The sequence below is a fragment of the Paroedura picta genome, chromosome 3 (genome assembly GCF_049243985.1).
Source record: "Paroedura picta isolate Pp20150507F chromosome 3, Ppicta_v3.0, whole genome shotgun sequence".
Taxonomy (NCBI): domain Eukaryota; kingdom Metazoa; phylum Chordata; class Lepidosauria; order Squamata; family Gekkonidae; genus Paroedura; species Paroedura picta.
Window position 1 is genome coordinate 42897645 of NC_135371.1, and position 24148 is coordinate 42921792.

Below are 24148 nucleotides of genomic sequence, written 5' to 3' on the forward strand. Positions count from 1 at the left end.
TTCCTATGGACATAAACAGCCTGTCCTGTGCAGTGCCCTTCAACTTCCACTAGCACCCCCATCTGCTAAAGATCAGTAGTTTTCAATGAGCTCTCAGGCATACAGAAGTGCCAGCAGAATAGGAAATATGCTCCACAGCAGAGGCTGGCTAGCACACCTTGAAGTCATCCATGGGATTCAGGTCTTACTTCCCCCTCTCTCTTAAGGGACAACTAATACTGTTGCATCAATCTCAGCAACTATGCCTGCGGCCATTCCTTGTGGCAAAGAAAGCTGCTGCTTAATGAAGTTATCTGAGATGTCAGTATTTCAAAAAGACACCTCTAATGGAGCCTTGGTACCAAGCAAATACATTTGTATTTAAATGAAGATCGAAAGGCTACCAAGAATCATTTAAGAGGCTGTAGCCCTACTAAATATTAAACACTAGGAAATTAGAGAGAATTTACAATACAGATATCTCAGATTCTGTTATGATTTACATGGCTCCTGTACGGTTCATCCGTGTTTGTGCTGACGCAGTTTCAGTGAGGGCAAACTCTCCTGGCTCATTGCCAATATGACATGACATGAGAATACTGCATGATCACCTCCTGATGTTTAACCTTCAGACATTAGACAACAGGGACTTGTGGCTAACATGATGTAGTTACCGTGAGAATCTAACCTTCAATCATTAGACAATAGGGACTTGTGGCTGACAATGTATCATTGACAATGTATCCTCATACAGCTGCACAAAGAAGCAGCCTTGTGTAACTATGAGCATGCACAATGGTAAATTTTATGTTTCAATAAAACTGGCCTCCCAGAGAGATCAGGGGTTGGAGTTGGCTGGACCAGCTCTTTGTATGTGTGCATTATTCCAACAGCTCCCTGGTTTGAATAACAGGGAAATTAAATATCAATTCCTATAAATATCGGTGAATAAAAATAGGACTCTTTTTTTTTCAGCACTTAAGTCACTAATAACTCTAGTGTGGCAATCAACAACTAGAGAAATTCATAAGGAAGTGCCATACCTTCATCAAGATTCACAATAGTTAGGGTGTAATGCATAAAGCAACACTAAATGTTAACCAACCCAAGAAGCACCATCCCAGATTGAACAGTTTTATCCCCACTGAAGATATCTAAGTGTTTTACAGAATGTCTTCTGGTTAATCAGCAACCTTTCTCCTGCACTGCTCAAAGTCACCCCATAAACATGACAGAAACTTGGGACAGCAAAAGAAGGTGAAGCATCCACCCACTAACCTTGTTTCCTTTGGGTCCTACAGGTCCTCGTTCTCCTGGAAACCCCGAGGTGATCCCATCCACCGAGTCTATCTGAAAGTACACAAATGCTTGAGACAACTCGAGTAAGAGATCTCTGTCTTACACACACCTAGCAAATCAATGCATTCCCTCCTGTGTTCCTAATAGCATAATTTAAAGTCTCAGTCACTCTTATAAGATTTTTCTAAATGATATATAAGCAGGAGAGTAATGTGTTTAGCTAATAACCAGAATTTTAAAAGCTGCATGGATGGAAAATACATGATGACATCTGGTTGCATCCCCTGAGCATTCCAGTGTTCCACAATTCTTTATCTAACAGATATCCAACAGGTTTCTACCACATGTAGAGAACATCTGTGGATATGCTCTGAAACCAAGACAGAATGTGCAGTCTCCAGGACTAATGGAGATGCAGAAACTGCCAGACCTAATTGCACTATCCTGTGACATATCTACAATTTAGGATTCTGCCCTCTCCACACATCAAATAACTGACATATACCCCGAATGAGGAGAGATTGTATTCAGCATCTGTTTCAGATTTCACCTATAAGTAGGGGAGTGTTGTGCTGAACCTGGCAACTATTTTAAGGAAGCAATCCACAAGGGATAGGATGCTGGGTAACAAGCAAATCCCCTTTCCCTGTCCAGAGTTTTTGAAATCCAAGAATTTTCTCATGAAACTGAAGAGGCTCAAGATAGAGCTCAGCTCCAGTGACTTTACACTGCATCTGATTGTGGATCTAGCATCCAAGGAATACTGATCAAAGGAATGAACAACTCACCTTGGGTCCTGGTGGCCCTGGAGGGCCTTGTAAACCATCTCTACCCTGAGGACAAGAAATACAGCATAAAGATCAAGGTCAAGGATGACTTGCTGGAGATTCATTTCCATTCACTCTCAGTGAAATAAGCTTACAGAGCATGAACAACAACTTCAAAAGGCAAAGGGAGGTGTGGGGAAGACTAGGTAGTCTGCAAGAGTACATGAAACACAGCCAAATGTTGTTCTTTTTTTTTAAGTGTAACCTTCAAATAGAGAAATTTAGAGTGGGAAAGTAAGACACAGGAAAAAGAGAACGGGGGATGTTTAACCCTTTGTAAGTCATCGCCCATAGATATTATAACTAATGCTGCAATCTTTTTATTAACAACAGCACTTGAGCCATGAAAAGAAACTCAACTGGTCTGATATTGGGAGAACATGCACCTGTTGAATTTTCATAGCCATGTAAATATACAGAGGCCTCTGCGAGAAAATAAGCCACCAAACGTAGTTAAAAGGGAAACACTGTCATCATCTTCTGAGATTCTTCCTCCACAATGGCATAAAGATTAGTTTCCAGGAAGCAGTCCTACAAATTCCAGTGTCTTAGGAGTGCAGATTACAGGAACATATACAACTGTAACTGAATTGTTATCTGGAGTTGTGAATGCTGATGTATCTGACTACGTTTGAGCAAGTATTCTAGTATGATCTCTAAGTGCCAAACTACATATTTCATTAGAACTTCATGACTGAAACTCAAGAGAAGGTTGGATCCAGGCTAAATTTTCCTCTAATAAGAGATCCAATTTTACTAATTTTCCCTCCCTGCTGCAGTTTGCTTCTTATGTCATTCCTGAGGGTCCCTATCTCCCAGGAGCAGCATTTGAGAGAGATCAGTGGGTTGCAACAGGGAATTCCTGTTCCACTGATATACATACTTCCTGTTAGAAGGATATTTAGTCTGGATCCAACTCATATATAATGTGGTCCTAAAAAGTGCCCATCAGGGAAGAGGGTGTTAATTGCCCCCTCCCCGTGCCATTTCCCCAATCAGTATTTATTCCCTGGATTGCTTTAAGCACTGGTGCAAAAAGAAAAAAAGTAAAATAAGAGCACAATATGAATACCTGTCTCTTTTTTTCCTTCCAGAGTCTTAAAACAGCCTGGGGTTGACTATTCTTATTGCAAAAATAGCATGTATGTATAGAGAGAATTAATTGCCTCCAAAGCAATATTCTCTCTGTTGGTAGTTCTTTGTCAGGGTCATATTAGGTTTTTAAACTTTCAGCCCTGGAGCTCATGCGTTGCACAGTTTGACTCCAACAGGACATCTGCGTTTCCAAGTCATACCATCTACATGTGTGACCACAACCACACCCAGAGAAGGAACTTCAGATGCTTTTATACAGTGAAATGTATGACCCAGTAAACTAGCAAAATGTAACACCTACCGGCTCTCCTCGTTCACCTTTCTCACCTCGATCACCCTTGAATTTTAAAAAAAGGTTATACATGAATGTTGCCTTATCTCAAAGCCAATTAAAAACTATTTTATAATAAACAAAAACATACTATTACATATCATCACATATAATAAAATTGGAACGTATGGTCAAAGTACACATACAGGGGTGTATCCAGCCATCTGAAGCTTTTGTGAATTTCTTCTCCTATTGCAGTTCATGGAGCACCCCCTCTCCCTCCCCTTGCATTTGCTTCCGGGTCTCAGGAACAGTTAAGGGGGAAATGTGGGGGTCTGCAGTGGGAGGAGGAATCAGTGGAATAGCCACTTTTTATTTAAATGAAATGGCATTCCATTAGAGCAGGGGTAGTCAAACTGCGGCCCTCCAGATGTCCATGGACTACATTCGCTGGCAGGGGCTCATGGGAATTGTAGTCCATGGACATCTGGAGGGCCGCAGTTTGACTACCCCTGCATTAGAGGGACTGCATGATTAGATACATACCACTGTAGCAGCATTGCTAAGAAAACCTAAGTTAAGGAATTAACTCTGTTGAAATTACTATGAATGGATTGATAGGTGGCAATTTATGTAAATGTATGTTAAATTTGAGGACTACAATTGGCAATTTCCAAAAGAAATGTGAAAAATATTTGTGCATTATGATTTTAGAGAACCAAAACATATCTGGTCATTGACAGTAACTTAATATTGTCTGATTTAAGCAATATCCTTTTAAGACCTGTTTCTAATGGTACTTAATAAGCTGAAGCTCTAATAGTACTTAATAAGCTGAACTCTATAGATAACCCAGCATTAGGGGTCTACTGCTGACCTTAGAGACAAGAAAGGGATTTATCTACATATATTCTGGACATGTCCAATGACAGAGGGGTTCTATGGAGTTATTTTAAAGACCAAGTTGAGGATGCAGATTTAGAAACCATTATGAATCCTAGAATGAGTGTGTTCTTTTACTGGAAAAAGTCAGAGACATATTCAGAATCAGAAGGATGTCAAGTATTGTTATTATTTCAAACAAATACAGTTATTAAAAAGTGGGGAATGGTCATAAAGTCAACCATATAATAGTTGAATTCCTAATAGAGGGATTTCCATTAGTGAAGCTGAAATTTCTCAGCTTTCCCTGCACTCCGAACATCCCTTGAAACGCTGTTCCTAAAGTACAGAGGTCTTCCAGAAATGCATCAAGGGAGGAGGGGAATCAATGATCCCCCCCTTCTGTCAGCAGAAATCCTTTGCAGTACCCAACGCATATTTTTAAACTCTAATTTTAAAACAGACCACACTTTATATTTATGTATATTATTTATTTATTTGGATTTTTATACTGCCCATTCTTTACGGCTCTGGGTGGTATATATTATATATTATATGTACAATTGTGATTGGATATTTTTCTATTTTCATAATACTTTAAAAATAAAGAGAAACGATTAAGCTACCTGGAAGGCTTGCAAAGCTTCAGGAATATACCCCCCCCCACACACACACACTTATTATAGAAAAACTTATTTATAGTGTTTGCACCTGGTTTTGCTTTGTTAAATAAATCTGACAAGAACAGAATCCCCCAATAGGAGAAGATTTTAACTTGCTCAATATTGGACCCGTTGATTGACCATTAAAGTGGGTATCATTTCCAAGTTTTTGTAAAAACTAAGACCTTTGATTCCAGATAATTAATGACCAAACTTTGTCAGGAACAGAAATGGGAGAAAGACTACAAGGCCCTTTGAAGACCTACACTGGTTTGAGACAAAATAACATCATAATCTGCATAAAGGACAGGGACACAAGTCTCAGCGGGTGGCAGAGTAGTAAAACATTGATGTTAAATCGTTTAGAAATAAACTGAACAAGGGAGGTGCCTCCTTTTTCATGTTAAATAAATTAGTTAAGTGCCCTTCATGCCCACAGTCTACTTGGGCAGTTGAGCCTGGATAAAGGTAAAGATAAAGGTATCCCCTGTGCAAGCACGAGTCATGTATGACCCTTGGGGTGACGCCCTCTAGCGTTTTCATGGCAGACTCAATACAGGGTGGTTTGCCAGTGCCTTCCCCAGTCATTACCGTTTACCCCCCAGCAAGCTGGGTACTCATTTTACCGACCTCGGAAGGATGGAAGGCTGAGTCAACCTTGAGCCGGCTGCTGGGATTGAACTCCCAGCCTCATGGGCAAAGCTTTCAGACGGCTGCCTTACCACTCTGCGCCACAAGAGCCTGGATATAGTTGCTAAATAAGACCTAGGAACCTTTTGTCCATAGTAGTTCAAGTAAGTTTATTCCACAATCTTGAACAATGTATAGAATCAAAGGCCCTATTAAGGTGAATAAAGCCCACATATGATTACCCCCTTAAAAGATGTTCTCAGCCAAATGGTAGAAAACTAGACAATGGACATATGTTGAGGAACCCCACCTAAAGCTTATTTGTTCATGCTCAAGTATGGCTTCTGATTCTATCAATCCCAAAGTTTCGAACTGGTCGAAAGCAGGTTGGGTCCAGTCTAGACCAACTTTTAAAATGTTGGGACAAAATTTAATGTCTCCATGAATCAAATTTTTGCCCACTGGAATTAATTTTAGTAAAAATTGGGGCCAAGTCTATGGCTCACTGTTGTGGATCTGCCTTGAATAATACATTGGGAATTAGATCAGAGAAGGGTACTTTTCCTAATTGTAATCCCTTAAGAAGAAGTATAATTTCTTTGATTGATACCTCACCTCTGCTGAGTTTCAGAAAGAACTATAAATTGTTTTATAATAGTAGCAGGCTCCCCAAGGAATTTAGAAGCTGCATACCATTTAATTGGTGCTGTTTATTGTCTACAAGTTTACAAACTTGATTCCATAAGAACTTGGAATCAAAGCATTTCTTTTTAAGCTGTCCTGGATGTTTACAAAGTTGTGACAGAACACTTTAAAAAACATGTATTTGAAAAATTCATTCCTGAAACTGTATTTACCATTTTGTCCACAATTTCCCCAGCTTTATAGCCTCCTGACCACATCTGGAACCTTATCGATTAAGGGGCTCTTTTACATTTCCTATCCTTGACTTCTTATCTTTGACTCACCTTCTCTCCAGGCCTCCCAGCTTCTCCAAGTTCTCCAGACCGGCCTGGTACTCCTGGAATTCCAGGTTTGCCAGGCTCTCCTGGTTGGCCTGGTGGTCCTTCTGGTCCTCGCTCTCCAATGGCTCGTCCTGTTGGACCTTGTGGGCCAGGTGGACCTTGCTCTCCCTTTGGCCCTCTCTCTCCAGGGAATCCAATGACACCCTGCAAGAAACACAAGTTTGAGCAGGTTCTCTGAGACCAATCAGAGACATGTATATCCAACACGTCAGTGCCAAATAACGCTGTTTGCTATTGAGTCTAATAATAGCAGCAGAGTCTTATTCCTTCCTCTGCAATAGGGGTGTGCATCTGGCTCTGAGCCAAAAACATAGCTGGAAAATACCTTACTCTTTCAACTGGATATAGAGCATGGCGAATCCTGGATAATCCCAAAAACTACACTCCCTTTAAACGCCATTCTGTGGGAAGCTGCAGCTTCATAAATACATTTAAAGGAACCACATCACCTTTAAATGCCTTCAACTCCACTATAGCCTATGGGGGCCAGTATAGCCAATGATCTCGATAATAGGGAAGCCAGGGGTCTAGAGTGCTGCTTTTTTTAAGGCACAGGCACCACAATTTCAGCATAGTTTGTATCTCTCCTGAAAACACTCCCCATGTTTCAAAAAGACTGGACCAGGGGAACCAATTCTATAGAACTCCAAAGAAGGCATTTCCCTACTCCATTATTCCCAAAGGAGGAGAAAACAGGAAAAAAGCAAGAACTGATGTCAAAACAGAGAGTCTTGACAGTAGAAACTGAAGGAGGCACATTTTTACAGAATCCGTGGCACTGTGGCAAGTCCAAGCTGGGGGGAGAGTTTGCAAACCTAGCAAGGCCAGTGCACACGCAGAATGCTGAACAGTAACAGTGCAATGAGCTAGTGGCCAGCCTAACAAATTGCCTTCCCTTAAATGCTTCTTTTTTTTTTACCTCTGTTGTTTTCAAGGGGGGATTTTCTTTGGGCACTCAGTATATGCACTGGTTTTACTGTGCTTTCTGCACATGAACTGCTTTTGCTGGGCACTCGGTATGTAAGTTGGCTGTGTTGAGCATTGCCACAAGGGCATTTTGTTCTGCTGGGCATTCTATACATGCACTGTCTGTGCTGTGTTTTCACCCCACGTTTGGATCTGTTGAACTGAAATTGGTTTTGCTGGGCACTCTGTACATATACTTGTTCTGCTGAGCTTGGGAAACTCCCCCTCAACTTCAGTTTCTACTTCAGGGTCTCTAGTTTGACATCAGTCCTTATTTTTTTGCTTTTTTCCCTATCACTGGAAACAGAGAGGATGGGGTACCTTCTTTGGGGGCCCACAGAACACTCCATTGACTCCCATAAGGTATAATGGAGCCCTCCCCATCAAGATTTCTGAAAAACTTGAATCTGAATACCATACTATATTCAGTTTTTTTCAGGAATCCCAAATTTTTGGGCCTCCAATATATCTAACTTTAAAAAAAATCCTAATTTTTGTTTTGTTTGTGCACACCTCTGCTCTGCAAGATTGTCAGCCAGGCAAATGGCAAATATTCATTCTTTACAACCCAAAAGATGGAGGTTCAATTTGGGTTTATCATAGTTCTTATTCTATTGCACCTTTATGTTTCATGTTTTACTCTAACAAAGACCTAATATCTTTTTATGCATTCAACATTTCCCCATGGAATTAATTTTGTTGCAAAATAAGTGAATTAATTCCTTGGGTGCCGTGAACTTTTCCAAAAACAGTAAAATAAAAACAATGTGGTTCAGCTAACACCAATGCTAATTAGAATACCATTTTAGCTCTACTGCGGACACAGGCCCACTGACACTGGGGTTAAGTAAGTTCTTACATACACTGATTACAGAGGCCAGATAGCATTCTATTTGTGCAGAGAACCTTCTGCAAGCCAGGTCTTAGGGCTATAAGTAATTCTTGTACAAAAACAGCTCTACTTCACCTCTTTGCCTGCAGGACCCCTTTCTCCTGGATCCCCTCTGTCACCCTTCAGGCCCCTTCGGCGATCAGGTACAGGCAAGAATGGATCAGCACTCCCATCATAGGCACCAGTGATCTCCCGCAGTAAGGAAATCTGTGAGAGAACGAATTTGTTCATAGAAAAAATGGGAAGAAGACTCTACTACAGCAATCCATTTTGGCCTTCAGAAACTCAGATGAAGATTCCAGTTTTCATCCAACGGCTTGTACCGCCCACAGAGGGGACCATGACACACAGACATTGAAAAATAGTCCAAATGTAACCAAGCAAACACAGCTGCTAACTTGTACCTTGATACCGTAGGCATCCAGAGCACGTTCAACATTCTACGAAACAAAAAAGGAAGAGAAATAATCACCAACAAGTAAAGTAAGACCATTTTCAATAAATACCAAACATAAAAGGTTTTCTCTATGCTTTCCAAGAAAATACTGCCAATCTTTCCAGTTTGCTTTGTTAATGGGTCCTGCTGAAATAGCCCAGTGGAGCACAACTAAGACACCAAGAAGAGCAAGATTAACTTTTGTATGGGGAGCAGGGTTAACACAGCAAGGGCATCCACATGTAGGCTAGGGTTTTCCCCTGGGGTAGCTGAATGTACACCAAATTTCTGTGATAGCTACATATAAGGTGCTCTCTGAGAAACTGACAGAAAGCTGATTTGGTAGGTGTGCTGCAGTACTGGGATACAGGCTAATCTTTACAGTGCTACCCACTACGGACTTTTACACTAGTTCTTCAAGTGGCAGAGTCCAGATATATTATAAAAAGATATCTGCAGAGTAAAGAATTTCACTTTACACAAGCAGGCAAGTTGCACTCCAGGTGAAGACAATCCTGCTGGGCTTGGTTTTCTATAACAAAGCTAACATGGAGGGAGGAAATCAGGCTTTCAAGATGTAATGTTTCTGGTCACTCACTTGTACTGTTCCAGGTTCACCTCGCGGTCCAGGATCCCCAGGTCTCCCCTAATCAAATTGAGGGGCAAAAAACAGACCAAAAATTAATGTGTTTCTCTTGCACTCTCAAGAAGCACAGGTAATGTACTTGGTTATGTGACACATAATACCTTGGAGGGAGTGATCACTGGAAGCCAATGAAATGGCTGCAGAGACTTCAGATAGTTTTGTATCTGAATATAAGTGGCATCAACCCATTTTATTAGCAGATACTGAGTTTCACTAAACATGCAGGGCACCCTCTCCAGGGTCAGAAAATCACTCCCCAGGCCAGGTTAATGGTTTTTCTCAACGGTAGATGCAGAACGGTTCAGCACTACTCTGAAAAAGTTTTGATGGACTCAGATTTCTGTATCCAGATTTCCATAACTTCTAAATTAGACTTCAGAAAATACTCCAGAGTATCTTGAAATAAAGTCCAAAACATCCATTAGGCTATACATATCAATATCTATTTATTTATTTTGAAAATGAATGTGTACCTCTCCAGGGCACCTGCTCAAGGTGGATCACCTCATGTAGTAAAAGCTACACAATAAAATTAAACAACGGAAGAATGATTGATAATAGAACATGCCAGAATCCAAACAATGACCCATTTTGCACAGCTGCTGCTATGCCGGGCGGCCGCCATGCTATTGCGGTCGGGCAGGATGCCCCGCCATTCCCCATGTATGCATAGGGGCAGGGCTCCCCCAGTGTACAGGAATGCCTCGGCGTAGCGCGCGCACATATGCTGTGTGCCAGGACCAGGAAGCCTGGGATGCTGCCGGGCAGTATAAGCGGCCAGGGAGGAGGGAGTGGGGAGGGGCCGAGCCCCTACCACACGCTATGATGGGGGCAGGAGGACACCCATGCTGGCTCTGCAGAGCGCGCAAGGGCATGCAGGGACACCGTAGGTTGTCCTACAGGGACACCGTAGGTTGGGGCAGGACGAGCTGAAAGGCCCGGTGCTGTCAATTATGCACAGCGCCAGCCCGTCCCACCCACTGCCGGCAGCCGCAGTATCCCAGGGACTGTGGAAGTTTCCGCGTTTGCATAACGCGAGCCTTCCATGGCCCTGGGCCAGGCAATGCCTGCACTGGCGGTGGAGGCATGCATAACCGGGATTTTCCCCGATGCCCTGCCACCACCAGCGCGGGCATTCTAACCTGTGCTTAATAGGTCAACCTAAATTCATATTCACAAACAAATTACAGGCTACAAGCAGACTGTAAAAACAATGCAAAAAGATCAAAACTTTCAGTTAAAGAGAAATATTTTGGCCTGGCTACCCCAAGGACGATAAATTAGGTGCCAAATGAACCTTGAGGGAAAGGGCATTCCAGAGGTAAAGTGCCACCACTGAAAAATCCCTCTCTTTGGCCCCCACTTACCTCACCATGGCAGACAAGGGGACAGACAGCAAGGCTTGGGCAGAGGATGTTAGCTTGAAGGCCAGGCAATACATGAGAAAGTGGCCCTTCAAACAGCAGACCTCAAGTCATTTAAGGTCTTAAAGTTAAGAACATTTAATTGCACCCAGAAACAGAAGTGCAGCCAGCTCTTTCACTATAGGGTGATACCATCCCTGTATCCAGCACACAGCAATGGCCAGACTGATACCCTGTTTACCTACTGAAATGTCTATATTTTATTGATCTGCATTGCTTTGAAGTATGCCAATAGGCCTTTTCTTTCCACAGCATAATCTAGCACTGGTATACCCCCCCTCCCCAGTATTTTTGTCAGGTTTCAGGAAGGGCATAAATACCACTATTTTAGCATATTTAGGTCCCACAGTACCATTTTAGGATTCAGGTCCAGATTTGTTTAGGGATTCTGAAATTACTTGATCCTATTTGGGGAAAGGGCAAAGTGACTGTTCTTTATCCAATTAACAACAGAGAACCTATCATTTAAAGACCACCCCAATATTGAAGCAAATTGGACAAAGGGGTCCAATGGTATGGAGCAATGAACAAGGTGCCCCCTGCCATCCTATCTTTCTCCATTTTTTTCATATTGGGGAAAATATCAAAGAAGCTAATAGCCAAATCACACAAGAGCACCCACTGCTAAAAGCCTCCAATGCAAACATAACAAATCCAACTGAAGCAACGTCAAGCTAGGGAATTCAAGCCAAACCAACTCTGAATTTCTAAAAGATCCCTAAACTCTCACTTAAGGTTAACTGTTACTAAAACATAAGCAGAAGCTTTTGCTGAACCTGTTGCAACAATTATTAAAAACAAAAAACCCCCAGGAATATCCCATACCCCACAAAATTCCTCCCCTCCAAAAAGAGATTTACAACTGTAATAGAACTGTAAAACCAGAGCCAGAAGAATGTAAAAAGGGACACTTCTAAAAACAGCAATACCTTGGACACATCAAAACATTTAAAAACCCTTTAAAAACTAAATGCATTTGGAAACAGAAAACACAGAATAGATAAAAATTCTTAACAAGCCAAGACAGAACTGAACACAAGCCTTTAAAATCATTTTAGAGCAAGGATATAAAAAAACCCAAGGAATACTATTTTTAAAAGAACCGAAAAGGCGGACACACACACACTCTCTCTCTACATCCATCTGGTAAAAGAAAACTCATAGAATATTTTGAAACAAATTTCAACAGTCCTGAAGATATCTAGTAGACAGAACAAGTTATTCCAAGGCAGGCAGCAGACTAAAAAAAAAATCTAGCTCAGAAATGGAGCTGCTTTTATTTTGTCTATGCTCAGAGCCATGAAGTTAGAATCCTCATGATTGGACAGATGATTCAAACCCTCTCTCTAATGCCATTGTCTGGGACAGCTGCACCTCTCTCTTTCTTTCTCTCTCTCTCTCCTATTGCCAAAAACCTGAGAACTGGGATAAAAATAATCTCAGGAGCCTTAAAATGCCAGCCTCAAATATTCCCAGAATTTTCTAGGATATTTTGGGCGTCAATATCCAGAATTCTGGCATCCCAATTACCATTTTGGTTGACTGAATATACCCAGAATTATTTGCGGGAGTATATTTTCAGACAGGAAATATCTGGATATAAATCCCTGGCTCTTAGCATGTTCAGATTGCTACTCAGCCTTGAAGCTCACTAGATAAACCCACAGCAGTTACAGTATTCTATTTCATCATAGGGTACCTTTACAGGACTTCTATGAGAGTAAAGGGGAATATATAGAGAACCATATACATTGTTAGAGAGAAAACTTTGCACACATGGTAATTTTTCCCTATTTTGCTTATTTCTCCCCCACTTTCCCTTCACTGAATACCATCCATAGTACAAATGTGAGGTGGACATTGTGCTCTTTATTCTTTCCACTAATAAGGAATTTCCATGCACACCTTGCGGTTTACAAAAAGAATTACATTTATAGGATATGCTAAACTAACAGGATCTCTGAAGATAGGGGATAGACATGTTAAGAGTTCTTGCCCAATAACCTTCACCTGTTGTGAAAAGGAGAGGAGGAGCTCTTAGATCTTTCTGTTGCTGTAGAATGGCCAGTCTTGGGAGTGGCCACCAGAAGGGAGAGTAACCCTGTCTAATGTAAAGATCCTTGTGTGTGGACTGAATGGGAGAAATAACCCACCCCAGAATATCCTCCTCAGTCGATGAAAAGCAGGTAAATTCTGGTTCTGATAGTTACTCACCTGCTCTCCTTTGGATCCACTCTCTCCTCTGTCACCCTGAAACAGAATGAGGTCAAGGTTATAGTATAGTATAGTATAGTATTAGTATTAGTATTAGTATTAGTATTAGTATAGTATTAGTATAGTATTAGTATAGTATTAGTATAGTATTAGTATAGTATTAGTATAGTATTAGTATAGTATTAGTATAGTATTAGTATAGTATTAGTATAGTATTAGTATAGTATTAGTACAGTACAGTACAGTATAGAGCCAGTGTGGTGTGGTGGTTAAAGAGCAGCAGTTTCTAATCTGGTAAGCCGGGTTTGATTCCTTACTCCCCCGTATGCAGCTAGCTGGGTGACCTTGTGCTTGTCACAGCCTTGATAGTGCTGTTCTGACTGAGCAGTCCTGTCAGAGCTCTCTCAGCCTCACCTACCTCACAGGATGTCTGTTGTGGGGAGAGGAAGGGAAGGCGATTGTAAGCTGCCTTGAGATTCCTCTAGGCTGTGAAAAGCGGGGTATAAAAACCAACTCTTTTTCTTCTTCTACTACTACTACTATTTGTAGCTATTTACCTCTGCCTCCAGATGAAAGTATTTTGAATCCCAAGCACTAGGAACAATGAAACCTGCACTGTGGCTTTGTGCTGGCATTCTGAGATGCCGAGACCACAGCAGGCTCCCAGGATGATACTATTCCATTCTAGATCAAAACAGTGAAGCCCTACCCAGCCTTTCAGGGCTGTAAACCGCCTTGTCATTCAAATGGGGTCTAACATTTTCTGTATTTTAGTAATCTGCTTAAAACTAATAAGCAGTATGAGGAAACAGGAGTAGCAGCAGTAACACTTTACTGTCAGGAATAGGTCAGGCTCTGAGGTTTATTGCACAAAATATGGTCCAGAACTGGGGGAAGGGAAGCTTTGCCTACCTTTTGTCCTGAAGCTCCAGGGTGGCCCGGTATACTCTATGAACAACAACACAGAAATGTGACCAAAACAGAGGCACTAAATAAGCGTAGTAATGGGTTCTGCCCAAACTATCAGAATAAGAAGATAGGTCCATCAATGGCTACCAACCATAGTAAGTATAGAGATCTCCATGCACAGAGGCAGCAAAGCTCTGAATAGCAGTATGAGGAGGCAGCATCAGGGGAATGCCTTGGCCATTTGTTTGTCCTCCAGGGCAACCAGTGGGCCATTGTATGGAACAGCTTGTTGGGGTAGATATACTGTACTGTTCCATGTTTCCCCATGCTCCATGTAAGCCACCCTCAGCCATAGAGGAGGGCGGTATAAGAATATAAAGGTAAAGGTATCCCCTGTGCAAGCACTGGGTCATGTCTGACCCTTGGGGTGACGTCCTCCAGTGTTTTCATGGCAGACTCAATACGGGGTGGTTTGCCAGTGCCTTCCCCAGTCATTACTGTTTACCCCCCAGCAAGCTGGGTACTCATTTTACCAACCTCAGAAGGATGGAAGGCTGAGTTGACCTTGAGCCGGCTGCTGGGATTGAACTCCCAACCTCATGGGCAGAGCTTTCAGACTGCATGTCTGCTGCCTTACCACTCTGCGCCACAAAAGGCTCCTTATATGAATATATATAATAAATTATCAGGAATTTTTCACATGTATCTCATATAAGAGCTAATTCTCTTTTTGAGCCAGAAATACAGGAAAGAACTCAGGGCTTTGTGAAAAGCCAAAAGCAACCATGAGATCAGCTCCCAACTTTGATTTAAGCTTTTCAGTGTAGCAGCCTTCTGCTATGTTTTGCCTCTACTAAGAGTTAATTTTCAATATCCAGCAGCACTATCCCTGCTAACAGCTCAACTTTCTACAAGAAGGAAAAAGAGTCTATGAGGAACCAACAATATCTTGTACAGATAGCTACCTACCTGGCCTGGTGGACCCACTTGTCCAGGCACACCAGGAACACCTGGTGCCCCTGGGGGCCCTGAGGGACCACTGCTCCCTCGTTCGCCTTTAATACCTTCTCGACCCTGCAAACAGAGAACAGATGCAGTTTAGCTATTAGACAGAAGGAGCAGTTTTATTATAAAATGTATATCTTACATTTCCTCATGGCTTAAAAATCTTAGCTAAAAAAACTGCACTTTAAAACCGACAAAATTAACCCTCCAAAAGGTGCCTACAATTTATCCTCCATGAAATGCCCTGACAAATAAAATGGTCTTGCAGCACTTCCTAAAAGACTTCTAATGATTGTGCATCCCTTACCTCTTCAGGGAGTCTGTTGTGCAATGGAGAAGGCACAGGATCTGGCTGGTACCAAGTGAGGAACAGCCAGTAGGTGGTAGTCTGACACCTGCAGTTGACGCATGGTGTTATATGGGAGGAGACTGTCCTTTAGAAATGTGGGTCCTAAGCCATAAAGGGCACACCTTGAATAGGACTTGGAAACAAATTTGCAGCAGCTATAGTTGTTTTAAGATAGGCAAGACGTGTCCTCACTAGCTAGTTATCAGACTGCCACATTCTAAACCAGCTGAAGTTTTTTGGTTGGCTTTCAAAGGCAGGCCAATGTTGAGTGTGTTACTATAGTCCAACTATAGTCCAACCACAAGCTCACAAAAGCATGAATCAGTATGGGCAGACTGAAGGGTGAAGTCAGTGAACTAGATGCAGCTGATCCACTATACCAGCCTGCCTTTCAAACAGTGATGTTGGGCTCCCTAACTTGCTTTGCAAATACTATCTCAATTCCATCCACTACAGGTACATCCAGTCCCTGTGAAACAGCCTTCCCAGACTGTATTGTGTCTGTCTGGCCTGGATTCTGATTCCACATGTATTGCCTTAGCCACTTGATAACAGCCTCAAAACACAGCCAGGATAGACACATCTGAAGTTATTATTAGACTGTGGGTCTAGAATTTACCTCAGTTTTTCAATAATTGGGACTGCACACTACACATGCCCCATTAATTTTGATTCTAGTAAACACTGGCAAAATGAAAACTGAAACGAAATCTCTCCCCCAAGCATTTCAGTGGAACAAAAAGTTCCACCTTAGCTGGAATGTCACATCTAGGCACACAGACCAGGCGAAATACATGATTGTATTTAGGGTCAGGAAAAAAGGAATGACCCCAAAGGGAGTGGGGATGGACTCCCCAAAAGGAGATTATAAATTCTCCAGACATACCATTCTATCCTCTTCTGCATCTCTCTTACTAGGAGCATCTTCAATTTGCTATGCCATGGGACTGCATCCTGACTACATATCAAGGGACAATAGGGAGAAATCCCTAAACTGGAGAACAGAGGTAGTGGAGGGCTTTTAAAATGCATGTAACTTCTACCAACTAGCCTACCCAAGCAACAATATTGCCTCCCTGCAACTGGGGCCCCTCCTATGGACAACGCTTGAACGTCATGCAAACCCCACCCTGTGCCTGAGGATGGGGGAGGGTAGATGGGGATTATGCCACCTTCTTAGGTCTGTTTTTAAGGGGGAGTTGATTGCCTCCTGTCTCCCCCCTCCCCGTTCTCCTTGAGCCTGCCTGTTAATATGGGTGGTATTGTTGTTTCTGGTGACTTGTCACTTCCAGGGGATGTGGCAGGGAGGCAATGGCCAGCTGACATCACTTCCAGGGCTCCTTGAAGCCTGAAAAATTATTTAAGGGGCTCCTCTGAATCAAAAGTTTGAAAAAGACTGCTCTAAGCTCTGGAGTGCTTCCCTTCCTCTCTGTTTGCAGAATTCCCTCTTCCCACCCAAAGGGTCATCTAACAGAGGTGGGGTGAGCACTCCTTCCCTCAGTTTCTTTCATTGCTATGAGGAGGCCCATGAACGTTTGACAGACTGGGCCAGAGTAGAGGCAATGATTTCAAATCCAACCCCCTTTATTATGGACAATAACCATCAACATTAACTTGGCACCACTTATAAAAGAACTTGGATAATCTATCCAAAATCAAATGATCAGAACCTAGTCAGACAGAGGGGGCACTTCTATGCTGTTTTCAAGAAGACCGGGAGAGGTACTTGGGCTGGGGCTGCTGAGCATTAGAGGACCTGGAAGCCTGCTGGAGGGGCCTTATCTGCAGTCCTCTGCATGATAGAGCCTTGATTGGGGATACCACTGGAGATGCCTTCGTTTAAAAGGTGTCAATGAAGTATGGGTTACGTCCAGGGATTTGACCGTCAACTTGTTCTTCCTAAACTGTTCCAAAACCGCATTGGTTTGGTCTCAACTTCCAAATGTGAGATCCTCTATTTTGGCTCTTGTATCCAACAGAAGGGTTAAGAGGTGTAACCATGACTACCTCCGTATGACAATGGCAGAGGGCCACTGACCTACTGTTACAATCTGCTCCACGCCTTGCAGCATTGATTTCTGCTTCCATAACATTTGTCCTTCTGCAAGGAGGACCTTAGCCACACCCTGCTTATCAACAGGTAGCAACTCAAGAAGCTGACATCCTTTCCCATAATAACATTTGGTAGCAGTCTATGACCGCTGTAAAATTAGTCACCCTTAGTTCCATAGCCCCAGAATAGATGATGATGATGATGATGATGATATTGGATTTGTTCCCCACCACTCTCGGCACATCAACTTGTGGCAGGTTACAGAATAAAACCCCGTAATACAATAAAGATGCCCATTAAAACCAATTAAAAATTAACATTAACAAATCACATGGAGCTAAAACACCCCCCCCCACACACAGCGGGACAACTCCCCTTGCAAGGGCGGGAGGGGAACATCTGCTGACCACCACTGATGGAACAAAGCATGGTGAAGTATTTTCCTTAGGGGGTCCAAAAGGTCTTCCTTTCCAGTAGGAAAGTCTTCTGCCCAAAAATTAATCATGGAGGATGAATGGCTTCCAGTTCTTCTCTTGGCTAGTAAGACCTCTGAGACTATGGAGTTAGCTGGAAGGTGGAAAAACAAGTGGTCACAGCCTTCTTCCTGGATCCTGTAGAGCAGGAGTAGTCAACCTGTCGTCCTCCAGATGTTCATGAACTACAATTCCCATCAGCCCCTGCCATTGTTTGCTACCCCTGCTGTAGAGGTTTTTTGGCTTCTTTGAAAATGCTGAATTAGCCCAGAGGGTTAAAGCTATGCCCTGTAACAGTGGGAACATCACAGGGCCTGAAATAAGACTGTCTATAACCTGTATAAAACCTTCATTATAGGGTTGGATGGTTGTGCTTATAGGGTTGGATGGAGAGGAGAGAACCCCAGAGCCTAAAAACGTCTTCAGAAAAGCTTGAAAGCACTTCTCCACAGCTGGCCTAAAATCATGCAGTCCCTATATGGGTCACTGGCTCTGGTAGAGCAAAGCAGCCTTGCTGTTGTATGTTAAACATGTACATCATCCCATCCTTCTTGTATGCCAAGATAAGGGCTCTATGGAGACTAGGGAGAAGGAGCAGGGGCATGAGTAGATGAGGATAGCAGCCGAAAAGATTTAGGCATTTTAGAGCAGCAGTACTTACATCTCTGCCAGGTTCTCCGGGTTCACCTTTATCCCCCTGATTGAAATGGGGAAAAAATTAAAAGTATGTCAGTGCAGAATAGACAAAACTAAGCTCTTCTTGCTCTCTTCCTTTTCTTTTGTATGCACAGGGACAACAGAGCCTTCTTGGCTGCATGTGACACTGATATCCTAAAGGGTAGTCTGATCTATAGCAGGGACGTTACTAAGAAGGCATGCAATGTGCCAAATTTTCACCCTAGGGCCACCTCCAGACATTTCATCTAGGTCAGAAAAATGTCAAAATGAAATCCAGGCCCATTATCCGCATGTTGGATAATGCACTTTCAATGTGCTTTTGCATCTGGATCTTCCTGTGTGGAATAGGAAAATCTTCTTCTAAAGTGCATTGAAAGTACATTGAAAGTACATTATCCAACGTGTGCAGAACGGGCCAATATTGTGTTCCTTTTAAAATTACACCCAAAATGTGACATTAAAAACAAGAAAACTATCAGTCTTCTACCTGGAGCAACTATGGCATCAGGCATTGTGGTGAAGTCACCCTTCCCACCTGCCAGACTACAAGAACACTGGTCAGGAGTATGAAGCGCATTTACCTTCCTGCCGTCTTCTCCTGGTGTCCCATCTTCACCCTGAAAAATAAAACAGCACAATCATATTTGCATTCTAAGTCCTACTTAAAGACATGCACTATAGCCTCTATTTTATTCATTTGCTATGAAATCTAATAAAAACCTGGCATATTTTAATTGCCAACACTTCCTTCCCTAACGCAGTCTGTTGACTCTCAGGGCCCAGATCCACCACTTACATTCTTCCCATTCAGCCCAGGTTTTCCATCTTCACCAAGCTTACCCTAAGAAAGAAATGCAAGTTGTTAGCTGAAGAAGAAAGTCTCCCCTATGATGAAAGAACTTGAAACCACACGGAGCAACTACACCATCATGGACAGAAAACAATTCAGTTAGAATTTGAGTGGCAGATGAAGCAACACCCCAGTCTAGCACTCAACCCCACACAATCTAAGGCACAACTGTTGGTAAGATCTGGTTCTTGCTAAGTCAGATGAGTGGTATGTGCACTCTACTACCTGGGGACTCGGAAAACAAATTCCTTAAAATCACCTCATGGATTCCTAAACTAGGTTTTGAATCCAGGTTACTCTAGCCAAATATTTATTCTGACTTTGGCTTTTATCCTCTGCTTTTGGTTTTTGAAGGAGAAGGAAACAAGAATTGCCTAGAGGGTATTCCAGATCAGCGGTCCCCAACCTTTCTCAGGTCAGGGACCGCCTCCGGAGTGAGGGAAGAGCCGACGGCCCAGGTGCTGCGAAAACGCGCTCGCGCAGTTGCCGCACATGCGTGTTTTCGCCACCAGGTGGCGCTAATGCACATGCGCGGCAACTGCGTGTGCGTGTTTGCGTCACCGCCATGCTGGCGGCTGTGCCTGCCTCTTCCCTTCCTTCTTGCTGCCGGCGGGGGGAGGCAGGCGTGGCTGCCGGCGGCCCGGTACCGTGGCCTTTGCGGCCTGCCACCGGGCCGCAGACTGGGGGTTGATGACCCCTGTTCCAGATAACTGGAGCCGTACAAAATCCTTACCTGTACATTTTGGTACTATGACTATAATATGTAGATGTGTGATTCTGATGAGCACTGATGTACTCAGGGCACTTTTCGACCACTGTGCACTTTTTCATTGGTTCTCTTTCAACGTGTAATTATAGAGACAGTCTGACATATCACAATGCGAAAGTCTTCATGGCAATGTCAGAACTAGGTTTTTGCCCATAACAGCATCCTTGTTTTCAGAGGAAGAGTACACCTTGTAACACCCTTTCCCACCTCCTGCCTCTCTGGAGAACTAGCAACAAAGCAGCCCCAACCTTAAGTGCACCAGTCATCTTTACAAAGAGCAGATCCTCCTATAAGTTTATTGTTTCATGTAAAATGGGCATTAAGGGAGGGGAACAGAATAAAACTCAATAGGCATCTTTTTAGGGGAATCAGTGCCCTTGTATGATCAGAAACCAGTCCCATGGTATGGGATATTGACCGTGGATACTTAGCAGCCCCAATACTCACAGGTAGTCCTGGAGGCCCTGGCAAGCCAATTGCTCCTTGAGGACCCTGCTCACCACGCAGACCAGGCAGTCCCTACAAAACCAAAACAGGTGAAGAGAAGACCTTCAACTGGACAGCAGAGTACAGAACTATCCCATCTCTTCCTAGGATACGGTAGCTGAGTCTATTAGCACAGAAAGAGTACTCGAGTAAATATTCTTAAGGACAGGCAAAATGGATGAACAGCAGGGCTCCATGCAAATCAGAGAGCCAGAGGCAATTAAAGGGACATAGACCATCACATATAGGGAGTTCAAAGGTCAACTGAAGGCCTTAGTTCCTAAGGGATTTTTGCCTTCAGTGCTAGTCTCACAAAGCACAGGCCACAAAAAGGAACGAGAACTGTGTTCCAGGAGGTTATGAAGAAAAAATGGGGGATGGGACTGATCAATATTTTACTCTGAGGTGTCAGGTTCCAAGCAATACCTCACTACTGAAACAGAGCTGAAGGAAGGACCATCAGTGTGTGAAGGAAGGACCATCCCCTTACTCATGTGCTGATTCAGAGCTCTCATACTTACATCTCTACCTGGGTCACCCTGTTTTCCTGGGTCACCCTAGGAAAAACAGAAATAAACTGCAGATATGATTAGGAGTCAGGACAGGCCTGCATTATATTAATAAAGTTTTCATGAGGCGATGTCCCTTAAGATCATGGGAGCATGTTATTCCCACAGAAACTCTATATTTCTCAACAGAACATTAGGCAGATTGATAACAACTGAGAACTTGAGCCAAAAGGATCAGACCTGTGCAGCTCTGGTCACCTAACAAGAAGATCAGAGCAGTCAACAGATGACAAAGAACAACACTACTATCCCATCAATGAGTTAAAGAAATTCTGTAGTGCCTTGGTGTATGTGATCTATGTACTTGTGGTATCAGGGAACTATGATGGGCAGGTGAACCCCCAATAGCAACGGGACAATTGTAGAATCCAGCGGGCTTAGAATCCAGCTAGAAAATCAGCCATTTCAACCTTTTCTACCTAGAATCTTAAAGGAACCTAAAGCAGGCTTGAAGTCAAGAATTATCCATCTCGTTGTCATTTATCTGCGATAACTAACTCTGGTTGAAACCCCTCCCCCTTCAATTTATGCATCTACAAGACGCAAAACACAGACTGTGATGCCACAGAAACAAGGTTCCTTTCTTATCACAGAAGTTGAATCAGATTTCATAATGGCTCAACATAGGTAGAGAAGGGCAACTAAGATGTCTCTAGCTTGAACTGAACATACTTATAAAAACAAACCAAATTGGCTATCACAAATGCTATCATCATTTGACCTATTTGGTACTTTTTAATTCTTTGAGACCAAAACAGCAAAAACCACCATTACATACATTAGTAAATAAGTGAAATAAATACTCTTATCACTATGCATAATATCTTGGCATCTGCTCCCCAGAACAGTTCATTCTGCATGCTAAAGCAGTTTATCATTTACCTTTTTCTTGGGTCTTTCACAAAGCCTTACACTTACCCTTTGTCCTGCAGGCCCAATTTGCCCAGGTTTTCCATCTATCCCATTTCGACCATCCAGTCCTGGAGGACCTCGATCACCCTAAAAAAGAATTGAAAGGTATGTGAATCATTTGAGTTCTATGTCTGATGTGAGCACTTGGGAGGTGGACAGTGTTGTGATGACTCTAAGCCAGGCTTTTTCGAACAGCATTTCATGAACTCCTGGGGTTTTTCTTGACGGCTCTGGAAGGGTTTCCTGAATGAGTGGGAGTTAATTAATTTTTAATATTTAAAAAAATTGTTAAACATTTATTGGGTGGTATGACTATATATAAGAGCCTCTTGTGGCGCAGAGTGGTAAGGCAGCCGTCTGAAAGCTTTGTTCATGAGGTTCGGAGTTCGATCCCAGCAGCCGGCTCAAGGTTGACTCAGCCTTCCATCCTTCCGAGGTCGGTAAAATGAGTACCCAGCTTGCTGGGGGGTAAACGGTAATGACTGGGGAAGGCACTGGCAAACCACCCCGTATTAAGTCTGCTATGAAAACGCTGGAGGGCGTCACTCCAAGGGTCAGACATGACTCGGTGCTTGCACAGGGGATACCTTTACCTTTTTACTTATGACTATATATGGTCATGTTAACCCACCTACCTCTCCCAAAATGGCCAATGATGGGCCTGGAGGGGGTGGGAAGGGAGGGGCCCCAGGTGGGCATGCACACAGCTATGCTTCCCAACCATATTCTGCATGATCCCACCACTTCTGGGGTTTCTCAAAGCCTGAAGAATATTTCAGGGGTTTCTCAATGGTAAAAAGGTTGAGAAAGGCTGCTCAAAGCCAGGCACTTCATCTGACAGTCCCAGAGTCCTTATCAGGGCTACAAGGTACAAGCCCTGTAGGTACAAAACAAGGTACCTATTAAAAATAAGATACAATTCTGGACTAGATGAATTCTTGCTCCTTCTGGGCTTTTCCATATCATTTAATGATAGGGAATGGGAGTGTAAGGAATCTCATGGCTTCATAGACCTCATTACAATTTTTTCCCTATTTTTCACTAACTTATTTGAATCCTTGTGTAACCTTTTTACCTTTAAAAGGGCCAGATTAGTGATTACAATCAAACCCTGAACAACACTTAGCTTGCACTCAAAGATGAGGAAAGCAAGGGGTATAAAACTGGGAGGTATTTTTCTTCACAAAACAGTGTCAATAATACAATAAAATATGTTGAGTAGTCCCAAAGTCATGGTGAAAAGAAAATTAAGTCCTTTAGGGAGCAACCCTAAGTAGGTCTACTCAGAACAAGGTCTCATGTTATGTATCAAGGCTTACATTTTAGGAAATGTGTCTTTGGTATTACAGTCTCTATGGGCTCTGTCTCACTAATGCAGACAGTTCTGAGAGGTTGGGAAAGTTGCCGTTTTCACAGATTCTGAGAAACCACTTTTTTGCATAAAGCCTACAAAAGCTGTGGATCAAAGACCCAAACCAGAAGATGGCCATTCTTCTGCCAATTGTCATTTTCATTGCTCCACAGGTATTTCTTCTCTGAAACGCCACCCTGCACAGAAATTCTCCACTCCCTCAGGGGCAAATGCCTCAGTGTCTTCTTGAAGCCTACCTCTCCCCTCTCTTGCTGCCAAGCAACCACTCACCCGGCCTTGTTATATTTGCATCCACCACAAGCATTTTCATAGGCTGTTTTTCTAGGTTGTGTTAGCTTAACAATATTTCTTTTACTGCCTTTTCTTCAACTTCTGGTTTGACTCTAACCGCTACGGAACACTTTTTAATTTTTTAAAATTTTGACAAAATAAATGAGAATAAAGATATAAAGAAAAGGGAGTTGTACAAAACAAT

General features: G+C 42.8%; 1 protein-coding gene across 1 annotated transcript in view; it reads right to left on the reverse strand.

Annotated features, from left to right (window-relative positions):
- The window catches only part of COL7A1 (collagen type VII alpha 1 chain), a 159156-nt gene that overhangs the window by 44930 nt on the left and 90078 nt on the right, over positions 1–24148 (reverse strand). Inside the window, exons 64-79 of the mRNA XM_077325428.1 lie at positions 22308–22388; positions 21342–21377; positions 20782–20853; positions 19512–19556; positions 19297–19332; positions 18699–18734; positions 15127–15231; positions 14161–14196; positions 13249–13284; positions 9563–9610; positions 8933–8968; positions 8604–8735; positions 6614–6814; positions 3502–3537; positions 2067–2111; positions 1258–1329 (exon numbers count right to left, since the gene is read on the reverse strand). Coding sequence (XP_077181543.1) covers positions 1258–1329; positions 2067–2111; positions 3502–3537; positions 6614–6814; positions 8604–8735; positions 8933–8968; positions 9563–9610; positions 13249–13284; positions 14161–14196; positions 15127–15231; positions 18699–18734; positions 19297–19332; positions 19512–19556; positions 20782–20853; positions 21342–21377; positions 22308–22388 — 1053 coding nt within the window. The remainder of the gene's footprint in view (positions 1–1257; positions 1330–2066; positions 2112–3501; positions 3538–6613; positions 6815–8603; positions 8736–8932; positions 8969–9562; positions 9611–13248; positions 13285–14160; positions 14197–15126; positions 15232–18698; positions 18735–19296; positions 19333–19511; positions 19557–20781; positions 20854–21341; positions 21378–22307; positions 22389–24148) is intronic.